The sequence below is a fragment of the Anas platyrhynchos genome, chromosome 19, assembly GCF_047663525.1.
Source record: "Anas platyrhynchos isolate ZD024472 breed Pekin duck chromosome 19, IASCAAS_PekinDuck_T2T, whole genome shotgun sequence".
Classification (NCBI taxonomy): domain Eukaryota; kingdom Metazoa; phylum Chordata; class Aves; order Anseriformes; family Anatidae; genus Anas; species Anas platyrhynchos.
In genome coordinates, this window is record NC_092605.1 from 11,034,692 (window position 1) to 11,060,469 (window position 25,778).

The following is a 25,778-nucleotide window of genomic DNA, read 5'->3' on the forward strand; positions in this document are numbered from 1 at the left end:
AGTAACATAATGAATGCAACTATGCTGTCAATATAAACTATGGTTTGCATACGCAAATTACTGCTGTATGTCTATAAAGGGTGAAGGAATGGAGCATCTCTAGGATTGGGCTAAATATGTAGCTTTCCTGTCAATAGCTGTGACTGTATCAAGTGGTTTAGAGAGAATATCCACAATTAAAATAAAGCACCAAACTTACATATAAAAACACTCCTAAATCTCGGTGTGCTTCTGACCCCTTTGCTGAAGAGAAGCCAGAAAGACAGCGTGACTTGACGTCAAGGTGTAGGGCATTCTCACACAGTAGGTTGAGTTTTGTTGGGTCAGTGCCTCGTTTTGTTGGCAGTAACTCTGTGTTCCATTGTTCTGAAACCAGTAGTGGAATTTGGGGTGAATAGCTATTTAACACTTTTTAAAAAATTTCCCTTAAGAAAAAAAAGCAGTTTCCTATTTTCAGGGGAAAGAGGCTTTTAGTACTGCTTTATAACTGTGTGGGAGGCTTTAAGTCTTTTTTTTTTTTTTTTGCAAGAACTGAACTAAAATTTACAGAACAAATGAAAGATTTCTTGGCTGCCTTGATGTTTCAACGGTTGCTTGGATTTATTTGTATGAACTCAGCTCAAGCGATAAGGACTCTGGAAAGTTGCATGATTAAATCCTTCAGATTTATCAATCAAGGAGGGAGAGCAGAGTACTGTAGAAATTCAACTTCAGTAACTTTTTATAGCCACATTACTTAAACTACTGGCTGATGCTCATATAAGTTGCATTAGTATTCATAATATCAACAGGTTTCACTGTGCAATAATTCTTTATTCCGTTTCTTGAATCCATCAAATATTGTACTAATTTAATGAAGATACTTTTTTCCTGCAAGATGTTAGCATCTGCTCTGCGTTATGTTGAAGCCTGCATTGCCATCATGAACATGATCACTCAGATGGCTCCAGCTCTATTTTTATAAAGGAGCAAGTATAATGCATTCCAGATGGTGTGTCTTTATGCAAATAAAAAAAAATCTGACTTAAAAAAATGTCTTCCCACAAAGTGAGAACTGCTGTTGTTCAGCACACACAGGCTTAACAGTCTTTACTGTGCAGCGTGAAGAGGCCAGGCTGTGCCCTGTTTGCTGATAATGCCAGGTAACACCGAAATAAGGCTACTGTTCAGTCACTTTTTTCCCCTCACCTCTACAAAATGCGTGTATTTCCTGTGCTTCAGGAAATAAAGCCTGGAGCTTGCAGTGGATAGGGAAGTTTTGGAATATGGACCTGACAAGACAAATGCTGCTTCACTTCCTACACGGTTTTAAAAAAAAGCCGTGTACTTCAGTGCTCTAAGGGTAGTGTAAACAGGATCCCGTTGGAGACTAATGGTGGTCATCTAGCTGAGAGATTAAAGACTTCAGAGCAAGGTTTGCCTGTGCTCGTTGAAAGGGCATATTCATATTTCACTCTCAGGAAGATGAACTAGATCAGTGAGCTCTCTAGTATCGGCTTCAGTGGTTACTGAACTTGGAGGCTGAGGAGGTCCCTGTCCCCTGGGGGGCATCTGCCTTAACGGGCTGTGTTGCCTCTGTGTGTTTCATTCCTGGGGCTGGGGGCTCGGCAGCAGCAATGTAACAACTTTGAAGTGTGAAATGGAGTAGAGCAGTTCTGAATTATACCAGAGTTACACCAGGCTAGACCTTACGTAGTGCTTCGTGCTTGCTCTCACACAAGACATGACAACCCAGGCCGTGTCACCCTGAGAGGTGTCTCTGTGACCCACGGTGGGAAAAGCTGCCAGCTGCCTTGCTGGACATGCAGGTACTGACATGTGGTATATCGAGGTTATTGGCTGAATTTCAGCAAAATGATGGTTTTATCCATGTAACAGTTACAACTGTAGCTTTCAGGATGGTTACTGAACAAAAAATACAGTGCTTTAGTTCAAAGTTGAGCTTAGAGCATTCTGGTTCTTCATACCCAGAAATCTGTGGTCAAGTGCCTGGTCCCTTATCGGGGGTGCTTGAAAACAAGCCCCGATCTTCCCAGCAGTCATTTTAGTGCCACTGACTTTCCAACCAAACTGCACGTTAAGCAGTAGGGTTGTAAGCATTGAAGCCAATGTGAAATACTCCAACAGTTCTCCTAAATCTTGGAGAAATCCCTGAGCTGAGGGAGTGCAACTGAGTCAGAGCAGTTGCTGTGCTCTGAGGCTGAGTCAAGGTAAGGCTGGCTTGGGTGTTCCTTCCTCTGGGTGCCCTGGCCTGGCTGGGGAGAGAAGCACAGTCAGTCGTGCACACACAAACCTTTTTGGCTCAATTGGGCCACCAGGGAACCGAGAGGTCAAGGGTGTTCTGGTAAGTGATGGTTTGAATGATTGGTAACTTGTTCAGGTGCTGTAATTCTGCAGCATGGCACTGCAGAAACACTTGGTGGGTCAGGCCATTGCTGGAATACATCTATTCTACACATTGTAGAGCAGAATATTTAATATGGAAATCCGCAGTACATTCCCTGAGTGAAAGGGTTCTGCCAAACAGGAATTCTCTTTAACATACTAATAGCAATAATCTGTCAGACTTGAGATATGGGAGAACCTGGATGATGATTTCAAGAAAGCTTTCAAAAGGGCTCCACAGAAGATCTTAGTAGGTGACTTTGTGCAGATATCATCAAAAGAAGCGTTCAGCTGGCTGTTAGCAAATTGCTCTGATACTCCCTGAGCTCCAAAACCTGTTTCTGTGTAGATAAGACTCTAGAAATTGGATGTGATGAAAATGGAGATCCTGGTGTGGCTGCAGAGTATTCCTCCCACTGCTTTCTTCAGACACTTGCATCCAGGGAAATACCAGTTTCATGAGCACAGACACTAGAAGTGGTCCAAATCCAAGCCAGAACCAGTGGGGAACATTTGTGGCAAGCGACAAACCAGGCTGGGGAACTGAAATGGCTTAAAACTGATTAGTTTGAACTCTGAGACCCAGTACCGTGTGTTCACTTGCAACTGGTTTCTTCCCAAAAGCCAGCGTGTGGGGGAAGTATGCTCTGTATTTTCTCCTTTGTGGGGAAAAGGAGATGTGTGTGGAAGAAAGGGGTGCATTGTCTCTCTAGGTCCCTTCTTTACCACCCCTAGACAAGAGACCGTGGAGGCAGCAGGCAGCCCAGTCCTGGGGCAGGGAGTAGAGTCATGATGTAGGCAGCGTGTGGAGATTTGGGATTGTTGCAGGCAGAGCAAATGTGGGCGTGCCTGAGGATGTTGGTGTTCGATAGAAATGTGCACACTGAAACTCTCAGCGTTGCTCTACTGTCACTTAACGTGCTCTGTCAGCGTGAGAGCCCTGGTGTGTTGGTCTTCAGGAGGTGTTTGAATGCAGAGTGATGCATTCCACTGACGTGACGAGTGCGCTGAATGGAGATTTCATTTGAACTTGTATGAAATGCTTATTGCCCAACGTGCAGGTTGCATTGTTTTCATACAGACAGCTGAGTTGTCGTAATGAAAAAATAAGTACTTACAGAAATCTTTTTTCTTTGCAGGGCAAGTTCATTAGGATTAACTTTGATGTTACTGGTTATATTGTCGGGGCCAACATTGAGACATGTATCCTCCTTCGTGCTATGTCAGTGTGAAATGCAAGTTTCAAATGTTTTTTTTTAACCCTTGAATTTGTTGGAATGTAGTGAAAGGTTACCGTATTTCTGCATTCTATTGACTATGTCTCCCTTTTGTTTCAAAATAAGTGCTTGAATGTCATAAAGCCAGCGTGCTTCCTCAGGCTTAGAAATTGGATATACCAACGCTTAGCACTCTGAAATCTGCTGCAGTTTTAGGCTAGACTTAAAAACAGGGTTTGTCAAAGGAATTATTTCAAGTGTGCTTGCTCTATGTACGTTATCGTTTTGGAGGGATGCCAAAAAAGTACACTTTCCTAGCTGGAACCACTGTACTGTGCCGAAGGCTGCCGCTCAGCGCTGCAGGAGCAGCTCTCTGCCAGGATGGAGATGGTGCTCAGCAATGAGTGATGGCGCTGGAGGTGCTGTCCTGCCCATCACCTTCTGGTTTCATGGGGCTTCTGGATACCAGGGAGGTTTGGCGACACAAGGCTTACTACCAATTAATGCTGAAGCCTAATTCAGTAGTAGTTCTAAGGTCCATTTTTATGTGTGATTGCATAAGAACAAGTAAAAACACTTCTCCTGAAAGCCTTCTCTAAAGTTGTTTTCTAAGAATGTGTAAACTTTCCTAGTCTGTTTAGCTGCTTCTCTGTGGGGAATAGAAACAGGGTGGCCATAAAGTTATGAAATGAAGAGCCTTGGTAAACAATATCTTGTGAGTATTAATCATAAACATTGATGCAATTAAGCTTTCATTCTGTGCCTGTGAGTTAAACTGCTTCATTTTAAGGATAGTGTGTGTGTTTGGTACTGTCATAAAATATAAAAATTTCCCAATAAGGCTGGGAAAAACCTGCAGTTATTCAAAATATGCTTTAATGTTGAACAATTTTTTTTTCAGTTTGGTGCTTAGGGACAGGAACGAGGGCAATTCTTGCTTTTATGAAAGTTTCGAATAGTTTTGTCCAGAGGTTTATGAGAACAGGAGGACTTATCTTTTAGGGAATTCTTCCTTCATCGCAGGAACTTGCCCTTGTGTCATTTCAAATAGTGGTCCCACATTTGTTTTACAATATGGAATATCAAGACGTGAACATTTAAATAACACAACAGCTTGTTGCAGCTTACTAGAGACTATCAGCTGCACAAATTTGAGTTTGGAAACTTTTTAAAGGCAATGAAGAATAGCCTATTAAAAAAAAAAAAACATACTTGAAAGAAATGCTGAATGCACTAGAAAGAGTACTTTAGTGTTCAGCAGCTGCTGGGATTTTGTACTTCGAGTAGGACTCAAGTCCTAATAGAAGAATGATTGAAAAAGAATGAGACCAGCTCCCCCTCCCACTTAGGTCTCAGTGATCCCTTACAGACATCAGCTGCGTGTGGTGGGGAAATGTAGACAGAATCCAAGAAACGAGTTTGCTGGAGTTAAATGTGGGCTTCTGTCTGTCTGAATTTGAAATCCCTCATTTCAAGTTACTGAAAGTTTGTATTGAATGTAGTTCTGTCATTAGTGTTACAGTTCCTTTTGGTCCTTATGTAATTATATAGCCTGCTTTGAGTTCTGTGTGCACTGGATGGCTTTTTTACCCAAAATTTTAGAGCATCCTTGACTCTAGCTGTAATCAGACTTGTTGGAGAAGTCTCGCGCTGTTCGTCAGGCTAAGGATGAGCGGACATTTCATATCTTCTATCAATTGCTAGCTGGAGCAGGAGAACACCTCAAGTGTAAGTTAAGAATCTCACTGTTTGAATCTGTTGCATTTGTGTGCTGAGTTTGTTATTCTGGTGTTAACGCAGTTGAGTTTGAACTATTGTTTGGTCTTGAAACAGCGAGCTTTAAAAGAAGAAAGAAATGAAAAGCCAGGTGGCTTGATTTTGAAGTAACTTTTGTGTTTTGTCAAGTATGCTGTCAAACAACTGTTGCATTTCAAGCAAACGGCTGCTACTTGACAAAGTCTTGTTTGGGCAGGCTGGTGTCTTCAGTCTCTGGCCAGGAATCGCTGGACTGAAACGGCAGTGTGCTCCCAGCTGATTAATAACAAATCTGGTTGGCAGTGCCTTCAGACTAGGGAGAATAGCAGCCATTTTGCCAGTACATAATGAAACCATGAGGTTCACCCTTTGCAGTACTGTGCTGGTGATCTTCTACCCTTTTCTCCTGGTAACTGGGGATTCCTGCTAGGCTGTGATAAGTGGAAATGTTTGAAGGTACAGACTTCAGAGAATTGACCCACTTTTTGTCCTGTGTTAAATAAACTTGCGTTTAGCATCCTTGATGTGTTTATCATCAATACCCAACTCCACTTGTGCTTGTGTCTGTTACCTTCCAATAGACTTCCAATAGAGATGCTTGTTTTAGGGTACTTTAAATAGGGATTTATTATGCTAGACCTGAGTCAGGTAATGTTCTTTTCACAGGCATAATACATTAAAGAGCTAATGTAGGATGCTTCAGGTAGGTGTTCTGGGAATCTGGCTTCAGCTTTTAGGGTACATTCATGTTTTTAGTTTTAAAAGAATGAATTACTAAGCTGGTATGATGGCTTGTAGCCATAGTTGAGGAACTGATTTGTAAAGCATAGGCTGTATGTTTAGTGAAAACGGTGTGCAGGTGGGTGTGAACAGCAGTTCCTTAGCTTGTTTTTCTTCCTCTTCTCCTTTCCCCCAAATACAGCTGATCTGCTGCTTGAAGGATTTAACAATTACAGATTTTTATCTAATGGCTACATCCCCATTCCTGGGCAACAAGACAAGGATAACTTTCAGGAGACTATGGAAGCAATGCATATCATGGGATTTTCACACGATGAGATCTTGTGTAAGTTAAGCCTCTTAGATTGTTAAAGTGTACTTTTTGTCCTGTACAGGTGTGTACACACTTGCAAATTTAGTCAACAGATTTAACGTTGTTTCAGTGTCTTGACAGCCTGCAATAAGTGTTTGCTTAACATAAGCTTACAGCTGAGTTAAAGCCATTTGCCTAAAATGTGTGACATAAAACTATTTCCTTTCTGAACTTGTGCTTCAAGTTGGGAAGGAAAATGATGTAAGTAACTGAAGAAAAATTTGCAAAGTTGAACTCTCTTCAATTAAACTGGTGTATATGTCTCTTGTTAACACAGCAATGCTGAAAGTGGTCTCTTCAGTGCTACAGTTTGGGAATATTTCCTTTAAGAAGGAGAGAAATACCGATCAAGCCTCTATGCCAGAGAATACTGGTAAGTTGGTCACGCTTGTACAGCTTCCTTTAACTTGAGCTGCAGTTTTCTTCCTATCGTTTGTTTAGTGTGTATCTTTGAGTACAGAGCAGCCTTCTGAGCTTCCTTGTTAAAGTTTTGTGACAAAAAGGTGCCATGATTGCAATGGTAGTAGCCAACAGGTAATTATTAAAACTCGTGTCTTCCGTTCTCATAATGCAGACAAATTCAGGTATCCATCAACAGAAATGATGCCGTTTTCATTGCTTCTAAACTTTAAGTATTTCAGTTGTAGTCCTGTTTATTGCTATCTACAAAGACTTAAGCACTAGGAAAAAGTGCATGCTTAAATCCGTTTGTTTTCTTTGGTTCCTGACAGCAGTTTTCTTGCCAATGATAAGAACCCTGGAGCCAAGCACAACTTCCATAGTGAAATGGCTGAACATAAGAATGCTGTATTTCAGAAAATCTGACTTCTGAAGTGGTGTGGTAGTGTGACTAAAATTTATCAGTACCCTAAATGCAATGCAATCAGCATTTTGAGGAGTTCTTTCTTTCTTCGCTAAAATAGCTGATGAAGCAGTTCTCAGATTTTGAATTTAGTACTTCAGTTGTGGCCTTTTAAAGGCTGTCATGGAAAGTCAGCTTTGAGAACTGACCTCAGCGCACGGAGCAGTAAGAATCATTCATGAGACCTGCTGCACATGCACGAATCAAATTCTTGTCTGTCTTGTTTCATAATTGCCCTAAATTGCTGTGTGCGCGTACTGCTTGTAGTGTCCAAAACTTTTGTGATTTCCCAGGGCAGTGACCTGCTGCTCCAGCAAGCAGGTATGGATTAAAGCTCAACAATCACTGACTGGACATTTGGCTTGCAGTTGTCATTTGGGGTTTTGCAGGGAGGAAGAAAGCTTGAGTGGGGGATTGGGTTTGGGGCTTTTAGTGTCAGCTGAGGCAGTTCAAAGGAGTTACGTTTCCATTTAAAAGGTGGAATGTATAAAAGATAGAAATGCCTCTTACTTTCTGACTATCTTCACTTTTGTTTTATTACTGTTGTTTTTGGACATAGAATTCTAAAGGATAAGTATATCTATATAGATGTATAGTAGATCTATATCTCTATCTGTATATCTATATCCAATAGTGTGCTATTGAATATAGAATTTTAAATAAAGTGAAGATGCTGAAAAGATCAAATTGCAGTTAAGGCATGTTGCTGTTCTGCATTTAAAATCTAATCTACTAGGTTATCTGGTGATATTTTTTACCATATCTTTTTGAAGACACTGAATGAAACTGATCTTCATCAGCTTGTCATCTGTATTGTCACATCTCACTGATGGGTTTTCCTAGTATACTACAGAGAAATAAGTGTCATGACAGTGACGAGTTTAGAGGTGTGTCTGAAATAGGGCAGATTTGTCTCCCCATAGACAGGAAGGAATTTATGTGGGTAGTAAAGGTGTGAACCTAAACAACGTGGATGAAAAAAAGAAAAAGGAAATAGTTAAAGACCCATTTCAAGTATAAACATAAGAGACAGCAAAAAGTTCATATAGTAGTCGTGGAGGAAGGGGGGAGGGAAGCTGTTTTTACAGAACCAATTCACATTTGTCAGGTTTAGAAGCCTTTCTTCTGAAAGGTTCATAAACAATTTCATAAGGTTTGTACTTGAACTATGGTACGAGGTTTTCCAGCATCTTTGCCTTATCCAGAAATTAAAACTGAAGTTGGATAGCCAGGGCTTGCTACAATCAGTGGACAGTTAAGTGGACATTCCTCAGCTGTAAGTGAACAAGATGAGTTGTATGTTGGTTTTGGTGCAACATTGATCAAGATTTAAAAAAAAAAAAAAAAAAAAAGAAACAATCCTACATGTCAGTGATGGAAATTGCACAGAGAGCTTTTAAATGATCTGACTGAAGGAGGGAAACCAAGTGAGTGAAGTAGCATGGCTCAGTGTTGTCTCTGCCTTTCTGGGCTGCAATTGCACACGCTGCCGGCTCATGTGGAGCTTCTCATCCACCAACACCCCCAGGTCCCTCTCCTCAGGGCTGCTCTCAGCCCATTCCCTGCCCAGCCTGGATTTGTGCTTGGGATTGCCCCAGCCCAATGCAGCACCTTGCCCTCGGCCTTGCTGAACCTCATGAGGGCTGCACGGACCCACCTCCCAGCCTGCCCAGGCCCCTCATGACGGCAGCCCTTCCCTCCAGCACATCAACTGCACCACGCAGCTCAGTGGCATCAGCAGACTTGTTGAGGGTGCACTCAGTTCCCCTGTCCATATCCCTGACAAAGATATTAAACAGTGCCGGTCCCAGTGCTGACCCCTGAGGAACACCACTCGTTACTGATCTCCACCTGGACGCTGAGCCTCTGACCGCAGCTCTGAGTGCAACCATCCAGCCAGTTACTTACCCACCCAGTGCTCCATCCGTCACATCCATGCGGCTCCAATTTAGAGACAGGTGTATCATGGGGGACAGTGTCAAATGCCTTGCACGAGTCCAGGAGGGTGATGTCAGTTGCTTTTCCCTTATCCGCCAGTGCTGTAACCCTGTTGTAGCAGGCCACCAGATTTGTCAGGTGCGATCTGCCCTTAGTGAAGTCCAGTTGGCTGCCACCAGTATGGCTTCACTAAGGGCAGATCGTGCCTGACAAGTGCTCGTGCACGTAGCTAAAGTGAAAGGAATACTCAGTTGGTGATGCCATGCTAACCTCACTGATGCAGCTACGTTTTGATGCATGAGCCATTCTAATGAAGGTATAGCAGAGAGAATTGCAGACTTTAAAACCAAGTAGTAGCATTTTGAATACCATACAAAAACATCCTCTGCTTTTATGTTGGTATTATCTTTTTTAATGTAGGTTTATAAAAAATATTTTTATTTCAACAGTAAAACAATGAGCTGCTGGACTAGAAAGCTAGAAGGTTGAAGTACTTACTGAATACAGTGTGGAAAGCTTCCTGCTAAAGGGCAGCACTTACCCAGACCTAAAAATATCTTTAGCGTCACTTTCATTTTTAGAAATTTGGAATCATAAGCACTTAGCCTGTTGGAAAGGTTGTTTGGAAAAAGGGGTTGATGCAGCGAGAATATCTGATGAGGGTGTGCGTAACGCGTAATTTCAAACAATGAACCAGGACACCAGGAGAATTCAAGCTGTCTAAAAGTGAGCTGCTGTATGCGTTATTCTAAGCAATTTAACACATGGGTTTATAATATTTTGTATAAACAAGGCATTTTGTTATAGTCTATAATACGAGCATTCATAGCATTATGCTGCCATACCTGCCTAAACTGAAGCTCAGGTTTTTAAGGAACCTTTAATGTGATGGAGTTGACGTGTGACACCATGCTGTGCTTTTTTTTTTTTTGGAGGTGAGAAAATGCTCCCGTTAAAGTAATAAAATGAAGACCTGTGTGTGGGCAATAGACTGCTGCATGACCTCCTTGTAACTTTGTGAAATGTAACATTTTCCACATTCCCTTAAAGAAGTTCAGTGGGTACTTCTATAGACATTTGCGTCAGCTTTTGGGATGAAGTCCCACAGACACAGGCTTTGCAGTAGGGTAGGTCTGTCCACAAGAGAAGTGCATCTTCCTGACAGCTATTTTGAATAGCTGTTAAATTTTTCAGTTGGTGCATGAATGCCTTTGTCAGTAGCATGTTTCACCCATGTTGCTAGCTGCTGTGGAGGATTTAAGCACTTACATTTATTACTTCAATTTCCAGTTGCACAGAAACTCTGCCATCTACTGGGAATGAACGTGATGGAGTTCACCCGGGCCATACTGACACCACGCATCAAAGTCGGCAGAGATTACGTTCAGAAAGCCCAGACCAAAGAACAAGTAAGTTGTGGTGCTTTAAAGATGAAACAGTACCTCATCCTGATTCCTCCTTACTAAGAAAAGGTGGGATTAAATGTTTACTGCCACTAACGTTTGCTGTCCTCACTAAACATCCTTTAAGTGGTAAAAGTCAGTGGTAGAGTAAAAGAAACTTCCTTTTCCTTAGCCTTCTGTTGGTTTTATCCTTTCATGTAGTTATACATACTAAATGCATAGAGCTTTTGTTTTTATGGTACTGTTTAGAAACACATGACCATAACATCAAGCTGCATACTATTTCGTCTGCTTGTTTTCTTTCCCCAGTGGTATTAACGCCATTGAACTTCTTTTGTTGCTCAGTTATTTTTGATAACATCCATGTCCATCTTCTTTTGATGACTTTTCCAGAGTAAATAAACTTTCCTGTTTGCATTTACAGGCAGACTTTGCAGTGGAAGCTTTGGCAAAGGCCACCTATGAACGCCTCTTCCGCTGGCTTGTTCACCGCATTAACAAAGCTTTGGACAGGACCAAACGACAGGGAGCGTCTTTTATTGGAATTCTGGATATTGCTGGGTTTGAGATCTTTGAGGTATTTTAAAATACTGGTCAGATTTTTCTTTTCCTCTCCATGTTATTGTGCATTCAGGATTAACTGTAGTGCTACCAAACGCATGCATGTTCCAAGGCTGCAGAAGGGTTTTGGGGTTTGTAGCACATGAATGCTTGACAACCCTGAATTACAGTGCCAAAAAATCAAACAGTGAACCATTCTCTGATATGTGATGTTTCTACAACAATTATGTTTCCCTATTATGTGCTAGTTCAGTATAGGTACCAGGGAACATAAGAGACTTTGAATAATCCTTTTTCCACTTTTCTTTACAATGTCCTTGAATGTTGCAGGGCTTTCAGGGAATTTCCTTACAAGGTCAAATTTTTGACTTCCAAACGTGGTAAATCCTGTCACTGAATTATTCTTGCTTACGAATGTTGTTTTTGTAGTTGAACTCCTTTGAGCAACTCTGCATTAACTACACCAATGAGAAGCTTCAGCAGTTATTCAACCACACGATGTTTATCCTGGAGCAAGAGGAGTACCAACGAGAGGGTATAGAGTGGAATTTCATTGACTTTGGACTGGATCTGCAGCCTTGCATTGACTTGATCGAAAGACCTGTGAGTTTATGCATTAATAATACTCTAAGGAGAAGGGGTTCATCTCAAGCGTTTGTCTTACAAATTGTAGGACTGTACAGAGATTTCTTACAAAGCTATTGTGGAAACAGTTAACTTGAATGCTGAATTCCAAGGCCTAAAATGCCACGTATTAGTAAAAAGGATTTATCCTTCAGGGATTTTGACCCGATGATAGGGTAAAACACTCTGCTGAAGATATTAAGCAACTATTTTTATACCTTTTCCCTTGTACTAATGAAGTCTTTAGTCCTTCCACTTTGATACTGAACCATGGCAGTGCATTATAGGAGCTGTAGTGTGGTGATTTAGTAAGAAAGCTTTTCAAGACTTAAGGTAAAACTTTGAAATTAATAGAAAAAATTCTGAAACCCCATTTAGGATAAACTTTCTTGCAAATCTGCCTTTTGAATAGGACAGTAATATTTTAAAGGTGGTGTTATCACTGCACTTTGATATTCTGGCTGCTCAGTATATGGAAGCTGAAAAAGACTTCAAAGCAGTACAAACAGCTGGTTTCAGGAAGGGACTGGGAGAACTGAGGATCATAATTCCTGGAAGGTTCTCTTTGTACGTCAGAAGTATGCTGTCAAAGTTATTTTATGACTCTGTTTAATTAAAACTAGAGCATTGCAGTTACTGCTCTGTACATTCATCTGTGCGTACTCTAGAGTACCCAAAGTTGGCAGTGCCAATGATGCTGTGCATCCTGAAGAGCAGAACAGACACACTCTGGCATTGGTGGTTTTTTGTTTGGTTGTTTTCTTGTGTTGCAGTAACAAAAGGGAAATATTATTTCAGTTATCAAAATGTTGCATTTTGAGAGTGGAACTTAAAATTCTGTCTCCTTGGAAGGTAAAATCTCTGCCAAAAAGACTGGAGGCTTCAGAATGGGGGTGTTGATGGTTTAAGTGAATATTCTAAAATGCATTAAAGTACTTTTTTTTTTAAAGGAAATGTCAGTATAGTCTTAATTGTTCAGCAAATGAAGTATGTGATGCTATGTAGTAGGCAAATATAAACATCTTCAAATGTTTAATTTCGGAGTTCATTAGAAACTTTTGAAATACAAATCTTTATGAACTATTTTTCCATTCTGTTCCTGTGTATATCGGTCTGTCTTCCCTGAGGAAAATGATTGTCAAACAATTCTACAGCTGTACAATGCTACAATGCTAGTGTTGCTTGTTCCCTACTTCATTCTAAGAATAAACAAACCCTCTAATGGAGTAGTGTATGAAACTGCTGGCTGCTGAAGTTAAGCCTGCTGAATCCCTCTGGATGCTGCTACTGCATATCAACACAAGGCTTGGCAAGGGAAGGTTTCGTGGCTGCCACAGTAGTATCAAGTGGCTGGGAGGGATAATTGTCTTCAGTTTTGCCAACATTAAAGCATGACAGTAACTACTGTGGAAACCTGGGTGAGCTGCTGCATAGGTATGTGCTGTAGAAATGTTTGGAAGGAAACTCTGGAGGTCATCTATTCCAGTCTCGTCCGAAAGCAAAGCTTCAGGCAGTACTAGGTCAGCTCTATTGGAGTCCATGTACATTGGAATGAATTGGTTTGAATCAGTCAAAATGCCTTCATGGAACTGAATTTCCCCACAGTTTGCTTTAATTTATATCAAACTAGAATCAACTTTTTATTGTGGCATTCAATTGCATGTTTTGAATACAAAATATTATGAAATACATGCATATTAAATAGTAACACAAATAAAATACATCTGAATTTCAGGCAAATCCTCCTGGTGTGTTAGCATTACTGGATGAAGAATGCTGGTTCCCTAAAGCTACTGACAAAACATTTGTGGAAAAATTGGTCCAAGAGCAAGGAACCCACTCCAAATTCCAAAAGCCAAGACAGCTCAAGGACAAAGCAGACTTCTGCATTATTCATTATGCAGGGAAGGTAAGAGTTAAATATTAGATACTTGGTTTGAAACATTGGTTTAAGGAAAGTATTATGAGGTGCGTAGCTACCAAATTTAGAAGTACTTGTGCAAGAAGGTGGCCTGGTTTTGGTTTTTTGGACATGCGGGAGTGCTCTGATGGAACTCTTGTTACCAAATAGCAGACAGAAGTTAAAAATAATAATATTAAAATAAGTAAATATTTCAATTCCCTGAAATTTTGTTGTCAGGTCTGAGAGGTGAGTTTTTTCAGGGCTTACTAGAGTGGTCTATTCTGAGTATGTTTCCAAGTTGATAATGCATAAGTAGGACTATGTCAGTACTATCTTGTTCAACTTTATTCCCTCAGTTCAACACAAGACTGTTTGTTCCCTTCTATAGCTAAACTGATACCTTTTCACCTTTACTGTTAATTCAACCTTCATTTTCCTGCTGAGGGGCAGAGCTTGGATGCAATGTAAACTGGTCCATGAAGCAGCCATGTAATCCTTGTCAGCATTTTGTAGACATTTCATGATCACCAAGTCTATTCTGTAGGGTCACACTATGTAACCGGTTTCATAAATAGCTAAACTTAATCCTAGTACCGTTTCTTGGAGAGCTGGGTGATCACCAACCACATGAAGTTTAACAAAGGCAAGTGCCGGGTCCTGCACCAAGGACAGGGCAACCCTGGCTGTACGTACAGACTGGGCGATGAGACGCTAGAGAGCAGCCCCGCAGAGAGGGATCTGGGGGTTGTGGTTGGCAGCAAGTTGAATATGAGCCAGCAGTGTGCCCTGGCAGCCAGGAGGGCCAACCGTGTCCTGGGGTGCATCAAGCACGGCATCGCTAGTAGGTCGAGGGAGGTGATTGTCCCGCTCTACTCTGCGCTGGTGTGGCCTCACCTCGAGTACTGTGTGCAGTTCTGGGCACCACAGTATAAAAAGGACATGAAACTGTTGGAGAGTGTCCAGGGGAGGGGGGCTACAAAGATGGTGAAGGGCCTAGAGGGGAAGATGTATGAGGAGCGGCTGAGGGCACTGGGCCTGTTCAGCCTGGAGAAGAGGAGTCTAGTCTGCTCTAGTCTGCTCTAGTCTGCTCTAGTCTCTTTTAATTTCAAATATTATTAATGTTATCTATTCATTAATGTTTGGTGGTGCCAATTAGATAATTGTAGCAAAATAAAATAAATGTGTTGCTTCGATATTTAAAATAGTAACTTTAGAAATAGTCAATCACTGTTGCTACAGTTAATAGTAAATTGGCTGTGAAACAAAAGATTACCTTTAGGTAATCAAAATGAAGTAAAACATCTTGGTACCAGAGTACAAAGAAGTCATTGTTTGGCAGCAGCCAGCCATTCTTCAGAACATTGCAGGCATTTCTGTGATGCTGACTCTGCATTGACTTACCTTCTTCTGACAGAAAGTGCTTTTCAGTTACCAGTTGGAGTGTGTATGTCCTTCAAAAGTGAAATCCTTGTAAAATATCTTTCTGCAAAAAAGACTAAGATGCTCTCATCTGATTTTAGATGGTGGGAGTATTTGAATTTGGCTTGCCTTCCAAAGTCCTTATTTAGAAATAGCTACCTTTTGGTCTTGTTGAAGCAAAACCTTGCTACCCAGAGGTTGTTAGATTTTTATTTTTTAGGGCTCTCTTTTGCGTTGTGATGAAGTCCATGTTGGTAGCATGGAGTTTGCAACTGCTGAGCTATAGTTTCATGGCAAAACCACAGAACTGTTTCTTTCAAGGATAAGATCTCTCCTTGTTTTGTTTATAGAACAAAATGTTTATGTAGATCTGTTATAGTAAAACTAAAAATTTATTTTTTCAGCACGTTCTTAGTTTAACCTAGGCATTTATGTACAGTAATTAAGGTCTGTGTTGGAGTTCTTTCTACATCTTCACAGCAAACAGCAGAGCCTTATTTTGTCAATACTGCTAAGCTGAGAAATGTATGCTAGCTACTAGTAAGCAAAAAGTCAGATGAAGTTTAATTTGAATTCATTATTATTTACTTTTACTCTTTCAATAGATCAATACGTTTTAGTGGTACTTTGAAGTACTCTCAGGAGAGACAACTAAGTTCTGCCAAGCGAATATTTAAAAAGAATGGGAGAAGAGTTATCAGTATACTGTTTTGAAAGCTTATTTTTAAAGCTAGAAAATCTAAAATTAAGGCTGGTAGTATGTTGTGACCATTTGCAATTTGTCTGCTCTAAAGGTAGACTACAAGGCAGATGAGTGGTTGATGAAGAACATGGACCCCTTGAATGACAACGTGGCTACACTCTTGCACCAGTCTTCTGACAAATTTGTTGCAGAACTTTGGAAAGATGGTAAGAGGTCATGCTCTGAGTACAGAAGTTGTTGGAGATTTCTCCTTGCTGGATTAGTTATCTTTTTGTGCCTGTTCTGTCCTCACTTCCACCTCTTCATTGTAAATATCTACAGTGTTTTCTCTATGGTTTAGTACCAAAAATACAAGAGGGAAGCTGCGTTGCTCTTAGTATGGTCTTTTGCACATGTACCATTTCTGAGTAGCTGCTTCTCATATTCATTATTTGAACTGATAACTCACCTACTACTTGTTAACCTGTGTCAAATTTTATCTGTAGAATTATGTCTAAAATTCTTGCTGCACTGAAGTATTGAATATAAACAGCTGCTTCTTACATGAGCAGTACAGTGCAGGGGTGGGTGACACCCTGGAAAACTTATTTCCTGAAATAAAACTCATTAACAGCTAAACCAGTGCTTATATATTCCATATTAAAATCAAATGCAATATTATGCCTACTGAACTGCACATTGCTGTTTAACTAGTTTTACCTGCACGTCAACAAATTTTTTTCCCAAAATGCTCCAAGAAGCAGAAATAACCAAATAACTACTAAGCAGGGACTCTTACAGTTTTTAACATCACAGTATATTAATAACTATATTTACATGTCATAGTGCATAAAGCCTGTGCTTCCTTACTCCAGGAAAAATTCCAGCTTGTGATACAGGTGTTGCTGTAGGTTAATACAGAGTTTCCATCTTCTCAGGAGTACTTACTTGTCTCAGCTGCAGAGAGGTGGTACAATGAATATATTAAGAACTCTTTGGTTGGGGATCTGCTCCTTTCCTTTTGAGTACATGTGTAGAAATGAAAGTGGTTTGATCCAAATATTCAAAACCTGCTTCCACAGATAATTGAAATATGCATGGAATATGTTGTGGCCTAATGGCCTTTGTAGCACAGTTAAGTCTGCTTGCAATTGATAAACCTGTTCTGTATACTAACTGAAGTGTCTTGTGTGTCTGCTCTTCTGTCTTTCTGTTTTTGCTGTTTCTCTGCCTTAGAGATTCAGAATATTCAGAGAGCCTGTTTCTATGACAATATTACTGGTCTTCATGATCCACCAGGTGAATGGATATAAAAACCATAGGCCTCCTAAAGGCAGGGCTGTTGTATCTACAGGAAAACCATTTTTGCTCGTAGGCTTGCATGAACTTTTTCATTTCATGCTAAATTTAGGTATACCTCCACAAGGCAAATGTTCTGAGTGCATACCTATTCAGTTGCTGCTGCATACATATAGCATCTATATTATGCATTGCATTTAAGCATTGCAGATGAAAAGGTTTGTTGCTTCCTAGTTCCAGAATTGCTTCTTAAATGATAATTCTGGTAGCTCTAAGTATTTGAGACAATGCATAAGCTTTATAACACTATCAAGCTTCTTTCTGCAGTCCAACATTGACAAAACTCTGGATATTTTAGAATGTAGGTATGGTTTTTGAGAAGGGGAGGTGAAGAATCTATGAAAACTATCAGAAATGCTGCAGTTTCGTTAGTGGAGTATATAAAATAAATTTCTCCTTGACTTACCGGAGTTGTTCTATTTTAAAAACATGGTTAATATTTCCCCTTGTAGAAATTGCATGCTTTTATTAAGGTATTAAAATTAAACCACTTACTTAGGTATTTTGAAGAAGCTTTAGGTATTTTTATCCAACCTCTTCATCCTCCCCTTCTTCCTCTCCAAGTTTTGAAATGTGTGTGTGAAGCTTGTGCCTTCAACCTTTGCAATTTTTACTTGAAACCTGCTATTCTCGATATACTACATACTTCAGGCTGCAAGTGCTGTTTACTTAAAAATAATAATAATAATTACTGAGTGTGAGTTCAGAAGTTTTAGCCAATAGGTAATTTCATTCATGCTGTTCAGTGACTGCTCTTAACCTACAGGGAAGACACAAATGATCTTTAATATTGATTATTTCAATATAAATAACCTTAATATAGTTGGAGGACAGAGGGGAGCAAAAGACAAGACACACAAATCAAAATTGATTTATTCACAACATTTTAAAACTGTACGTGGTCTTGGAGATGCCAGATGCCAAAACTGAATGATGTCCAGGCGTTAGTGGTGTCTGTTGGGTACGTGCTGTTACATTCATCTTCTGTAAGATGAATTTCTATCCCCCTTCTTCTGTAGAACTCAATTAAAAAAACTATAGCTTCTGTAATCTTCCAGCTTCTGTAAACTTCCAGTAATTTCTATCCCCCTTCTTCTGTAGAACTCAATTCTGCTCCAAAATAAATATTTGGGATATGCACTTATGAACAACTTGCTACAGACTTATTCTTCTAACTCTAATAAGCCACATAGATTCTTGCATTTAAAACTGTGTTTGGAGGATCTGGGCTCTGCTCTGTACTACATGAGACTTGCAAGTGGTTATTCAAACTTGTTGCCCTGTATTTTTCTGCTTTTAATCTTCCTGTTTTGTATAGACTTTTGAAAGCTATATGAGTACAAGTATGAAATAAAATACTGACACTTTCTGATTCTTTATATACAAAACTAATTCTGGTAGTGTTTCCCTTTGCTTTGGTGTAACTGAATGTGAAGATAACATTACAAAAACAAATTACATATAATCTCTTGATTTCATGGAGAACCAATGCATGTTGTGTATTTATTCAGTACTAAGAAGTACCAGCTATTATTAAGATGTATGCCACCTTATTCCATGTTTAAGCAAGCTGTTTAAATAACTGTTGACACGCACGTGGAATCGCAGTCTTGTTCATGTTTTTGGCGTAAGGGTCTTAATGATGACAGTCAGATTTGGAATGTGTGCTTCTAAAGAAGAAGCCAGGGAGATCCTTACCCAAAATGTTTCAAAATTAAACAAAACCTTTCTCTATTCTGATGCTTTATGGCAGCTTTGAAGTGCATGGGTGTGCAGTTTTCCTGTTTTGAAAACCCTCTTTTGATGAAGGGGAAATCTCCACAGATTTATATACAACTTGAAAGAATTATTCAAAATCTCCAACTAGCAAAAGTCGGGCAAATACTTTTTCCCCTCTTGTCACTGAAATAATACTATTTCCAACTCTTCTGTAAATCATTGTCCTCAAACAAATTTGACCATTCAGTAAAACTCATACTTCACCTATATGATTGTCATAAGTGACTCTTCATTTTAAGCAAATATGAACAGATAACTAATTCCAAACGTTCAACTCAAATATTTCATGTTGTAAGAATACGAAAAATTGCCAGTTTCTAGGCAATTGTCTTTCTTAAAATTTTACTTAAAGAAAATGGCTTTACTGGTCATGTAGAACTGCAAGTAAAGAGCTAGATATTTTAGTAGGTTCCTACTAAAGCTCCACTACTCTGCTGTTTAAGTTTGTGGCTTCTGGTTCCACTGCTTCTGCACAGCGTCCCTAGTACCTGCTGACTGCCTTGCCTACTGATGGCATCTTCTGTCATTTGTTCCACAAAGCTTTTGCTGCTGCACTATTGCTCTTCTTTCTGTGCATCTTCATACCAGACAAATATTAAGGTTCACTTATTTACTTTCTCTTGTCCTTCCCAGTGGATCGTATTGTCGGTCTGGATCAGGTCACTGGAATAACAGAGACTGCTTTTGGCTCTGCATACAAGACCAAGAAGGGCATGTTTCGTACTGTTGGGCAACTGTACAAAGAGTCTCTCACCAAGCTGATGGCAACGCTCCGAAACACTAATCCCAATTTTGTTCGCTGCATCATTCCAAACCATGAAAAGAGGGTATGTGCTACAGACTACTCCCTGAATTCTTTCTCCTTATTAATAAGAGTATTTATGTGCACTTTAAATTATGCATGCTGTCTGGGTATTCACTTTGAAATCCCAAGGCAGGTGTTGCAAAGCTTTCACACAGACCAATATACTTTGTGCTACTTGATCTAGTAGTTGCTTTGGGTAACTTGATGTAGTGGAAGGTATGGCAGCAGGGTTGGAACTAGATGGTCCTTAATGTCCTGTCCAGCCCAAACCATTCTATGAATGTCTTCTCAGTATTCCCAAGCGCACCCCCAATCTAGACAGTTGATTTTGTAGAGAGTATCTTGAAAAATTTAAACTGCAGTTTTTCATGATTGCAAATTAAAAATTTAAAAATCATGTTTTTGTTTGTCCAGGCTGGAAAATTGGATCCACACCTAGTTCTAGATCAGCTTCGTTGCAATGGTGTTTTGGAAGGAATAAGGATTTGTCGACAAGGATTTCCAAACAGGATAGTCTTCCAGGAATTTAGACAGAGGTAACAATGTGCATAGTCTCTTGAGGTTTTTATTTTTGAGGTGAAGTTTCTTGTTAAATTATTGGAAGAAAAAAAAAAAAACAACAAACACAAGTAGAACAAAATCCATATCAGTGTGTGATGTCTTGAGGTGGTTTGAACTCAAAGCAGTTAAATGCTTAGTTTATCCGAAAGAGAATAAGGAAGGGAGAGCAACCTAAAATGGACTTCTGGAAAAACTTTTTGGAGGAACTTCTTAGTCATGCACTTGGTGGTAATACCTGGATGGGTTTATAAAAATAAAGATTACTGGTAAATATAAAGGCTCTTTTTTTATTTGACTTCAAGGTATGAGATCCTTACTCCCAATGCAATTCCAAAAGGTTTTATGGATGGTAAGCAAGCCTGTGAGCGAATGGTAAGTATTTATGCCTAAATATTGTTAAAACACTGAAAAGTTAAAACAAAAAATGTCCTTTTCTTGACATAAAAGCCATATACTTGTCTATCCATGTAGATCAGAGCCTTAGAGCTGGACCCCAACTTATACAGAATTGGACAGAGCAAGATATTTTTCCGAGCTGGTGTCTTGGCACACTTAGAAGAAGAACGAGATCTGAAGATCACAGACATTATCATCTTCTTCCAGGCGGTCTGCAGAGGATACCTGGCTAGAAAGTATGTGTGCTTTTATGACTGGATCTGCTTTTGATTACAAGTCTCTTTGATAGGTAGCTAGGCTTCAAAACTTCTATCTAAGGACAGACTTTTCTTAAGAAAGTATGTTGCCTGAAATATTGTAGTTGTGTACAAGGGAAAGAGGTAAGTCTCTACCTACTAATTTTAATAAGACTTTGTACCTTCATTCATAACAATATCTGCTTTTCTAGGTCTTGGCTTTATGACACATGGAGCAGTTTACTTCAATATAGCTAATGATTGCAAAAAATCTCTCCTGCTCCATCATAAGTTCTCAGAAGTACTCTGGGAAACTGTTTTTATGAAACTAAGGGGGGCGGTTCACTGTCTAATCCATCCTGATTTTTATCAATTTGAGGAAAAAGTCTTAAATAGCATTGGCAAAATGGAATCCAGCTCTTGCCTATCCCCTTTAATTAAGGAGTTAAGTGATTGACTTAATCATAAGTCAATATAGTCATTAAAACTTTAAATAAATAAATAATGTTCTGCAAGTGCTCTAGAGTTGGGTAACCTTCATAAAAAAAATCAAAACCACAGATGTGTGCATAGCTGTTCTTAACATGAAATGTTTTGCTCTTTCTGTCTTCAGGGCCTTTGCAAAGAAACAGCAGCAACTGAGTGCACTGAAAATCCTGCAGAGGAATTGTGCTGCATATTTAAAGCTTAGGCACTGGCAGTGGTGGAGAGTCTTCACAAAGGTTTGTTATATTCTGTTATTTTCTTTGACTTTTGTAAATAGGTCAATCTGATTTCTCACTTGTTCATTTCAAAATTTTGCAGGTGAAGCCTCTTCTTCAGGTGACTCGTCAAGAAGAAGAACTTCAAGCCAAAGATGAAGAACTAATGAAAGTGAAAGAAAAACAGACAAAAGTAGAAGCAGAACTTGAGGAAATGGAAAGGAAACATCAACAGGTTTGTGCTGCAAATCAACTTCTTAATATGTGAAATGTGTTGCACTATGTCCTTTGTTGAGGGAGGTGTGTAGGAGAGGCCTCTGATCAAAATACTGTTTTTGTCAGATGAGTTAACTGCCTTTACACTTGGCTAAAAACAGGAAAATAAAAGTTGAGCATTCCTTCAGGAGCGTGGAGATACTGTATTAAAGGCCAAAAAAAAAAAAAAGGCAAAATAATAGTTCTGTTAGTGTTCCCTGGCTTTGAAAGAACCTCAGTAGCAGCAGCATTTTACTCTTCAGTTATGCTTTCAAGGTGGGATATTTCCGTGCTGTGTCATGGGGACATGGGGAAAAAATGTTGACCGTTATTGGGCAAAACATAAATGAATTTATAGTAAGACTGGTACCAATTTGAAGAACAGCTGAAAATGTATCAATACAGACAGATTTGTATTTGTCACTGTGGTAGTTGAGACATGATAGAACTGTGATGGATATCTAGAATGGGAAAATTTTAATTCCTATTCTTGAGATTACACAGCAAGAGGTAATGTTTCAGTTCTATTCCAGTGACTGCGAGAGCCAACCTCCCTCCAGCTACTTATGACACTGCTCTGCTACTGTGCAAGGATGAGGGATGGTTCCAGCAAACAGGCACTTCTCTCATCTTTTTGTTGCTTGTAGAACAGAGCAAGTGGGGCAGGTGCCCTGGTGGGGTCTGTTCCTTAAACTGGGCGAGGCAGTTGAGTGATTGTTGCTGTAGCTCTACTCCTGGAGTTGGGGTCTTCTGGACTGCTGATAAAGCCCTGTGATAAGTTTTCACTTTTGGATGTGAACCAGGTAGTCTAGAATTGGAACAGAACTTAGTCTTTAGAGAACTTTTTGTAGTTGTCCTATGTGTGTAGTCTGACGAGAGACTTCAAAACATCAAGTTTTTACTGCTTTACAACTTTGTACTACTTGTCTAATATTTGCAGCTTCTAGAAGAGAAAAACATTCTTGCAGAGCAGCTGCAGGCTGAGACGGAGCTCTTTGCAGAAGCTGAGGAGATGAGGGCTCGCTTGGCTGCCAAAAAACAAGAGCTGGAAGAAATTCTCCATGACTTGGAGTCCAGGGTTGAGGAGGAGGAAGAAAGAAATCAAATATTGCAGAATGAGAAAAAGAAAATGCAGGGCCATATTCAGGTATGTTTCTTGGTGTCTTGAAATGGAAAAGCATACAAACAAAACAGTGAAGGGTAGGAAAGCGTACCACCTCCCCAGCAAGGAGGAAGTCAGTTCCTTAGCACCACATATGGAATAAAAAGAAAAAATCAAATTAATTTATCTTACTGTGTTCAGTGTGCTTAGATTTCTGTGGTTTCCAAAGGTGTGAGGTTGAGGAAAGAAAAAGAAAAGCCAAAATGCACTGTTCTATCTATTGCATATTCAGATAGAGGACTAAGGCAGCAAGCACTTCTGAGTGGGCAGGAATCTGGAATAGCTGCATGGGTCTCACCTGCTTTCTTCAAGAGACTGATGGGATAATATCGGTTGTGGGTGCCCCATTCCTGGTGGTGTTCAAGACCAGGTTGGATGAGGCCCTGGGCATCCAAGGGTGGCATCCCTGCCCATGGCAGAGGGGGTGGAACTAGGTGATCTTTAAGGTCCCTTCTAACCCAAGCTGTTCTATGATTCTATAAGAAAACGTTTTTTGATTTAAATCCAGTGATTATCATGAAGAATATTCCTCCTTTGAATTTTCATGAAACAACTTAATCTCCTTTGAGTTGTTTTTTGTGAAGACTTCAGGTGCTTCCTTTTGAACACCTGGAGACCTTAAAATCCTTATGGGTTCAGGGGATCCATAACTTTACTATTTTTCAAAATACTAATAGTACTTGAAGGGGAGATAAATCCCACATCCCACAGCTTGTGATAACTTTTAATAAGTATTGATGAATGAAGAGAAACACAATAAATTGTTACTTTTTCTGCTAGTATTTAAGTATTTGTGCCGATCTCTCTGACATTGTTCAGCTGTAATGTTGAGCTCTAGACTACAGAAATTCAGTCTCCTGATTTCAGTGTGAGTCTCTTCCCAGACGATTGCACTGTTATACCTGAGGCCCTATTCAAATGCAGTGTGCTAGGAAGTATTTGACATAAAACCCAATCTAACTTGTTTGTCATTAGGTAGTGCTGGGTCTAATTTCCCTCTGTGGTGGATATTTATTTTTATGTGCAAAATCAGGAAGGTGAAAGACTGTAGTGGAGTGAGCATGTATTTCCAAGACAGCATGCTTCAGCCAAATCTAAAATACAGAGTACAAAAAAAAATTTCCATGTGTGTCACATGGCCCTTAATTTCATTACCAGTTTTTTAGATTCATTTACAATATCAATAAAATAAAAGTATTTTTTGTTAGTTTTATTTAGGGCAACTGGCTCTTCAAAATAAGTTTTTCCACCCAGCAAAAGAATAAAATGTTGACACGTAGGTAACCTGGAAAATACACACATGCACTTGCCTTTCTTCCCAGGACCTAGAGGAACAGCTTGATGAGGAGGAGGGAGCTAGACAGAAGTTGCAGCTTGAAAAAGTGACAGCTGAAGCTAAAATCAAGAAGATGGAAGAAGAGATCCTACTGTTGGAGGACCAAAATTCCAAATTTTTGAAGGTGAGACCAGTATGCACGGGTGGAGATTCTGCTCATAAGTGTTAGTAATGCAAGTGATGGCTCTCAAAACGTTTGAAGCTGCTGCTATCTTACCATTAGAGTTCCTACCTTGAAGACTTGTGGGGTTTGAACAGGTTGAAGCTAAGAGACTTGGAGTTTTTCAGAAATGACCTTTAAAAGGGTGGCATTTGGCATGCGTTCTTAATGGTTTCATGAGTCTTCTAATCTAAGAGCTCTAAATGTTTTGTCATAGCTACAATTGTTCTTTGCTAGCCATAGAGATGCTCCCATTGTTTTCTCTGATCTATATAGATGCTCTTGGATGACAAGTGGAAGTGACCTGGTTTTCCAAAAGTGTGCAGTAAACAAAAACATGCCTTAAATTCCAAATCTCTCATTCTTGGGAAAACAAATGTTCATGTTTCTATACTATTCAAATTGATCCCTAAGATTGATGGTCAGTCACATGAAATAAAATGTATTAATACACTGTATATGAGACCTCTATATGGGTTTCATACATTCAGTTATTTGTGCTGTTTAGAGACTCTTTGAGTCATCTTTTGGAAGTTATTCTCTACATAGACCCCTGCCCTTTCTTCTAACTAGGAAAAGAAGCTGATGGAGGATCGAATTGCTGAATGTACTTCTCAGCTGGCTGAAGAAGAAGAAAAGGCCAAAAACTTGGCCAAACTCAAGAACAAACAAGAGATGATGATCACCGATCTAGAAGGTGTGTTCTTACTACATTTGCCTATTAACAACTGGGAGGTCACACCAGAGAGGATGGATCACCTGTCACAGTGTATGCAGTGTCTGTCCCAGTCTGCTAAACATACCCTTACATGTGGATACCTTAATAGCTGTTATTTGTTATCTATCTTGTCAGATAATACGCTTTTTCAAGGCTTGTTGCATCTGGCTGCTCCATCTTACTCTTCTTTAACTTGTTTTTCAGTTTTGAGATTGTTTTAGTTAGATGCATTCTGAAATTCATGATGTTAAAGTCAAACATCTGCCTTGTGGAATTGCTATAGTTTTCCAAATAACATATTAGGCAAATATATTTCTGAAATAGTGTTACTAGCCAAAACATACTAGAAGCCTAAGCAAATCTGAATTGTTTTGTTAATGTTTTGTGTATCAAAAATAGTTTAATTTCTCTGTCTGTTTGTTTTGGATTATTTAGCTATGTTGTCACAGGCTAAACCTGCCCTATATG

At 39.6% G+C, this 25,778-nt stretch overlaps 1 protein-coding gene across 4 annotated transcripts in view; it reads left to right on the forward strand.

The window, feature by feature from the left end:
• The window catches only part of MYH10 (myosin heavy chain 10), a 114,760-nt gene that overhangs the window by 69,749 nt on the left and 19,233 nt on the right, over positions 1-25,778 (forward strand). For all 4 annotated transcript variants that reach the window (XM_072025720.1, XM_072025721.1, XM_038165545.2 and 1 more), the window contains 18 exons: positions 3,525-3,588; positions 5,232-5,330; positions 6,280-6,423; positions 6,728-6,823; positions 10,541-10,659; positions 11,078-11,230; positions 11,644-11,817; positions 13,574-13,747; positions 15,955-16,069; positions 19,614-19,807; positions 20,200-20,321; positions 20,649-20,718; positions 20,818-20,978; positions 21,592-21,700; positions 21,783-21,914; positions 22,875-23,081; positions 24,419-24,556; positions 25,166-25,289. In XM_072025720.1, the coding sequence (XP_071881821.1) occupies positions 3,525-3,588; positions 5,232-5,330; positions 6,280-6,423; positions 6,728-6,823; positions 10,541-10,659; positions 11,078-11,230; positions 11,644-11,817; positions 13,574-13,747; positions 15,955-16,069; positions 19,614-19,807; positions 20,200-20,321; positions 20,649-20,718; positions 20,818-20,978; positions 21,592-21,700; positions 21,783-21,914; positions 22,875-23,081; positions 24,419-24,556; positions 25,166-25,289 (2,395 nt within the window). The remainder of the gene's footprint in view (positions 1-3,524; positions 3,589-5,231; positions 5,331-6,279; positions 6,424-6,727; positions 6,824-10,540; positions 10,660-11,077; positions 11,231-11,643; positions 11,818-13,573; positions 13,748-15,954; positions 16,070-19,613; positions 19,808-20,199; positions 20,322-20,648; positions 20,719-20,817; positions 20,979-21,591; positions 21,701-21,782; positions 21,915-22,874; positions 23,082-24,418; positions 24,557-25,165; positions 25,290-25,778) is intronic.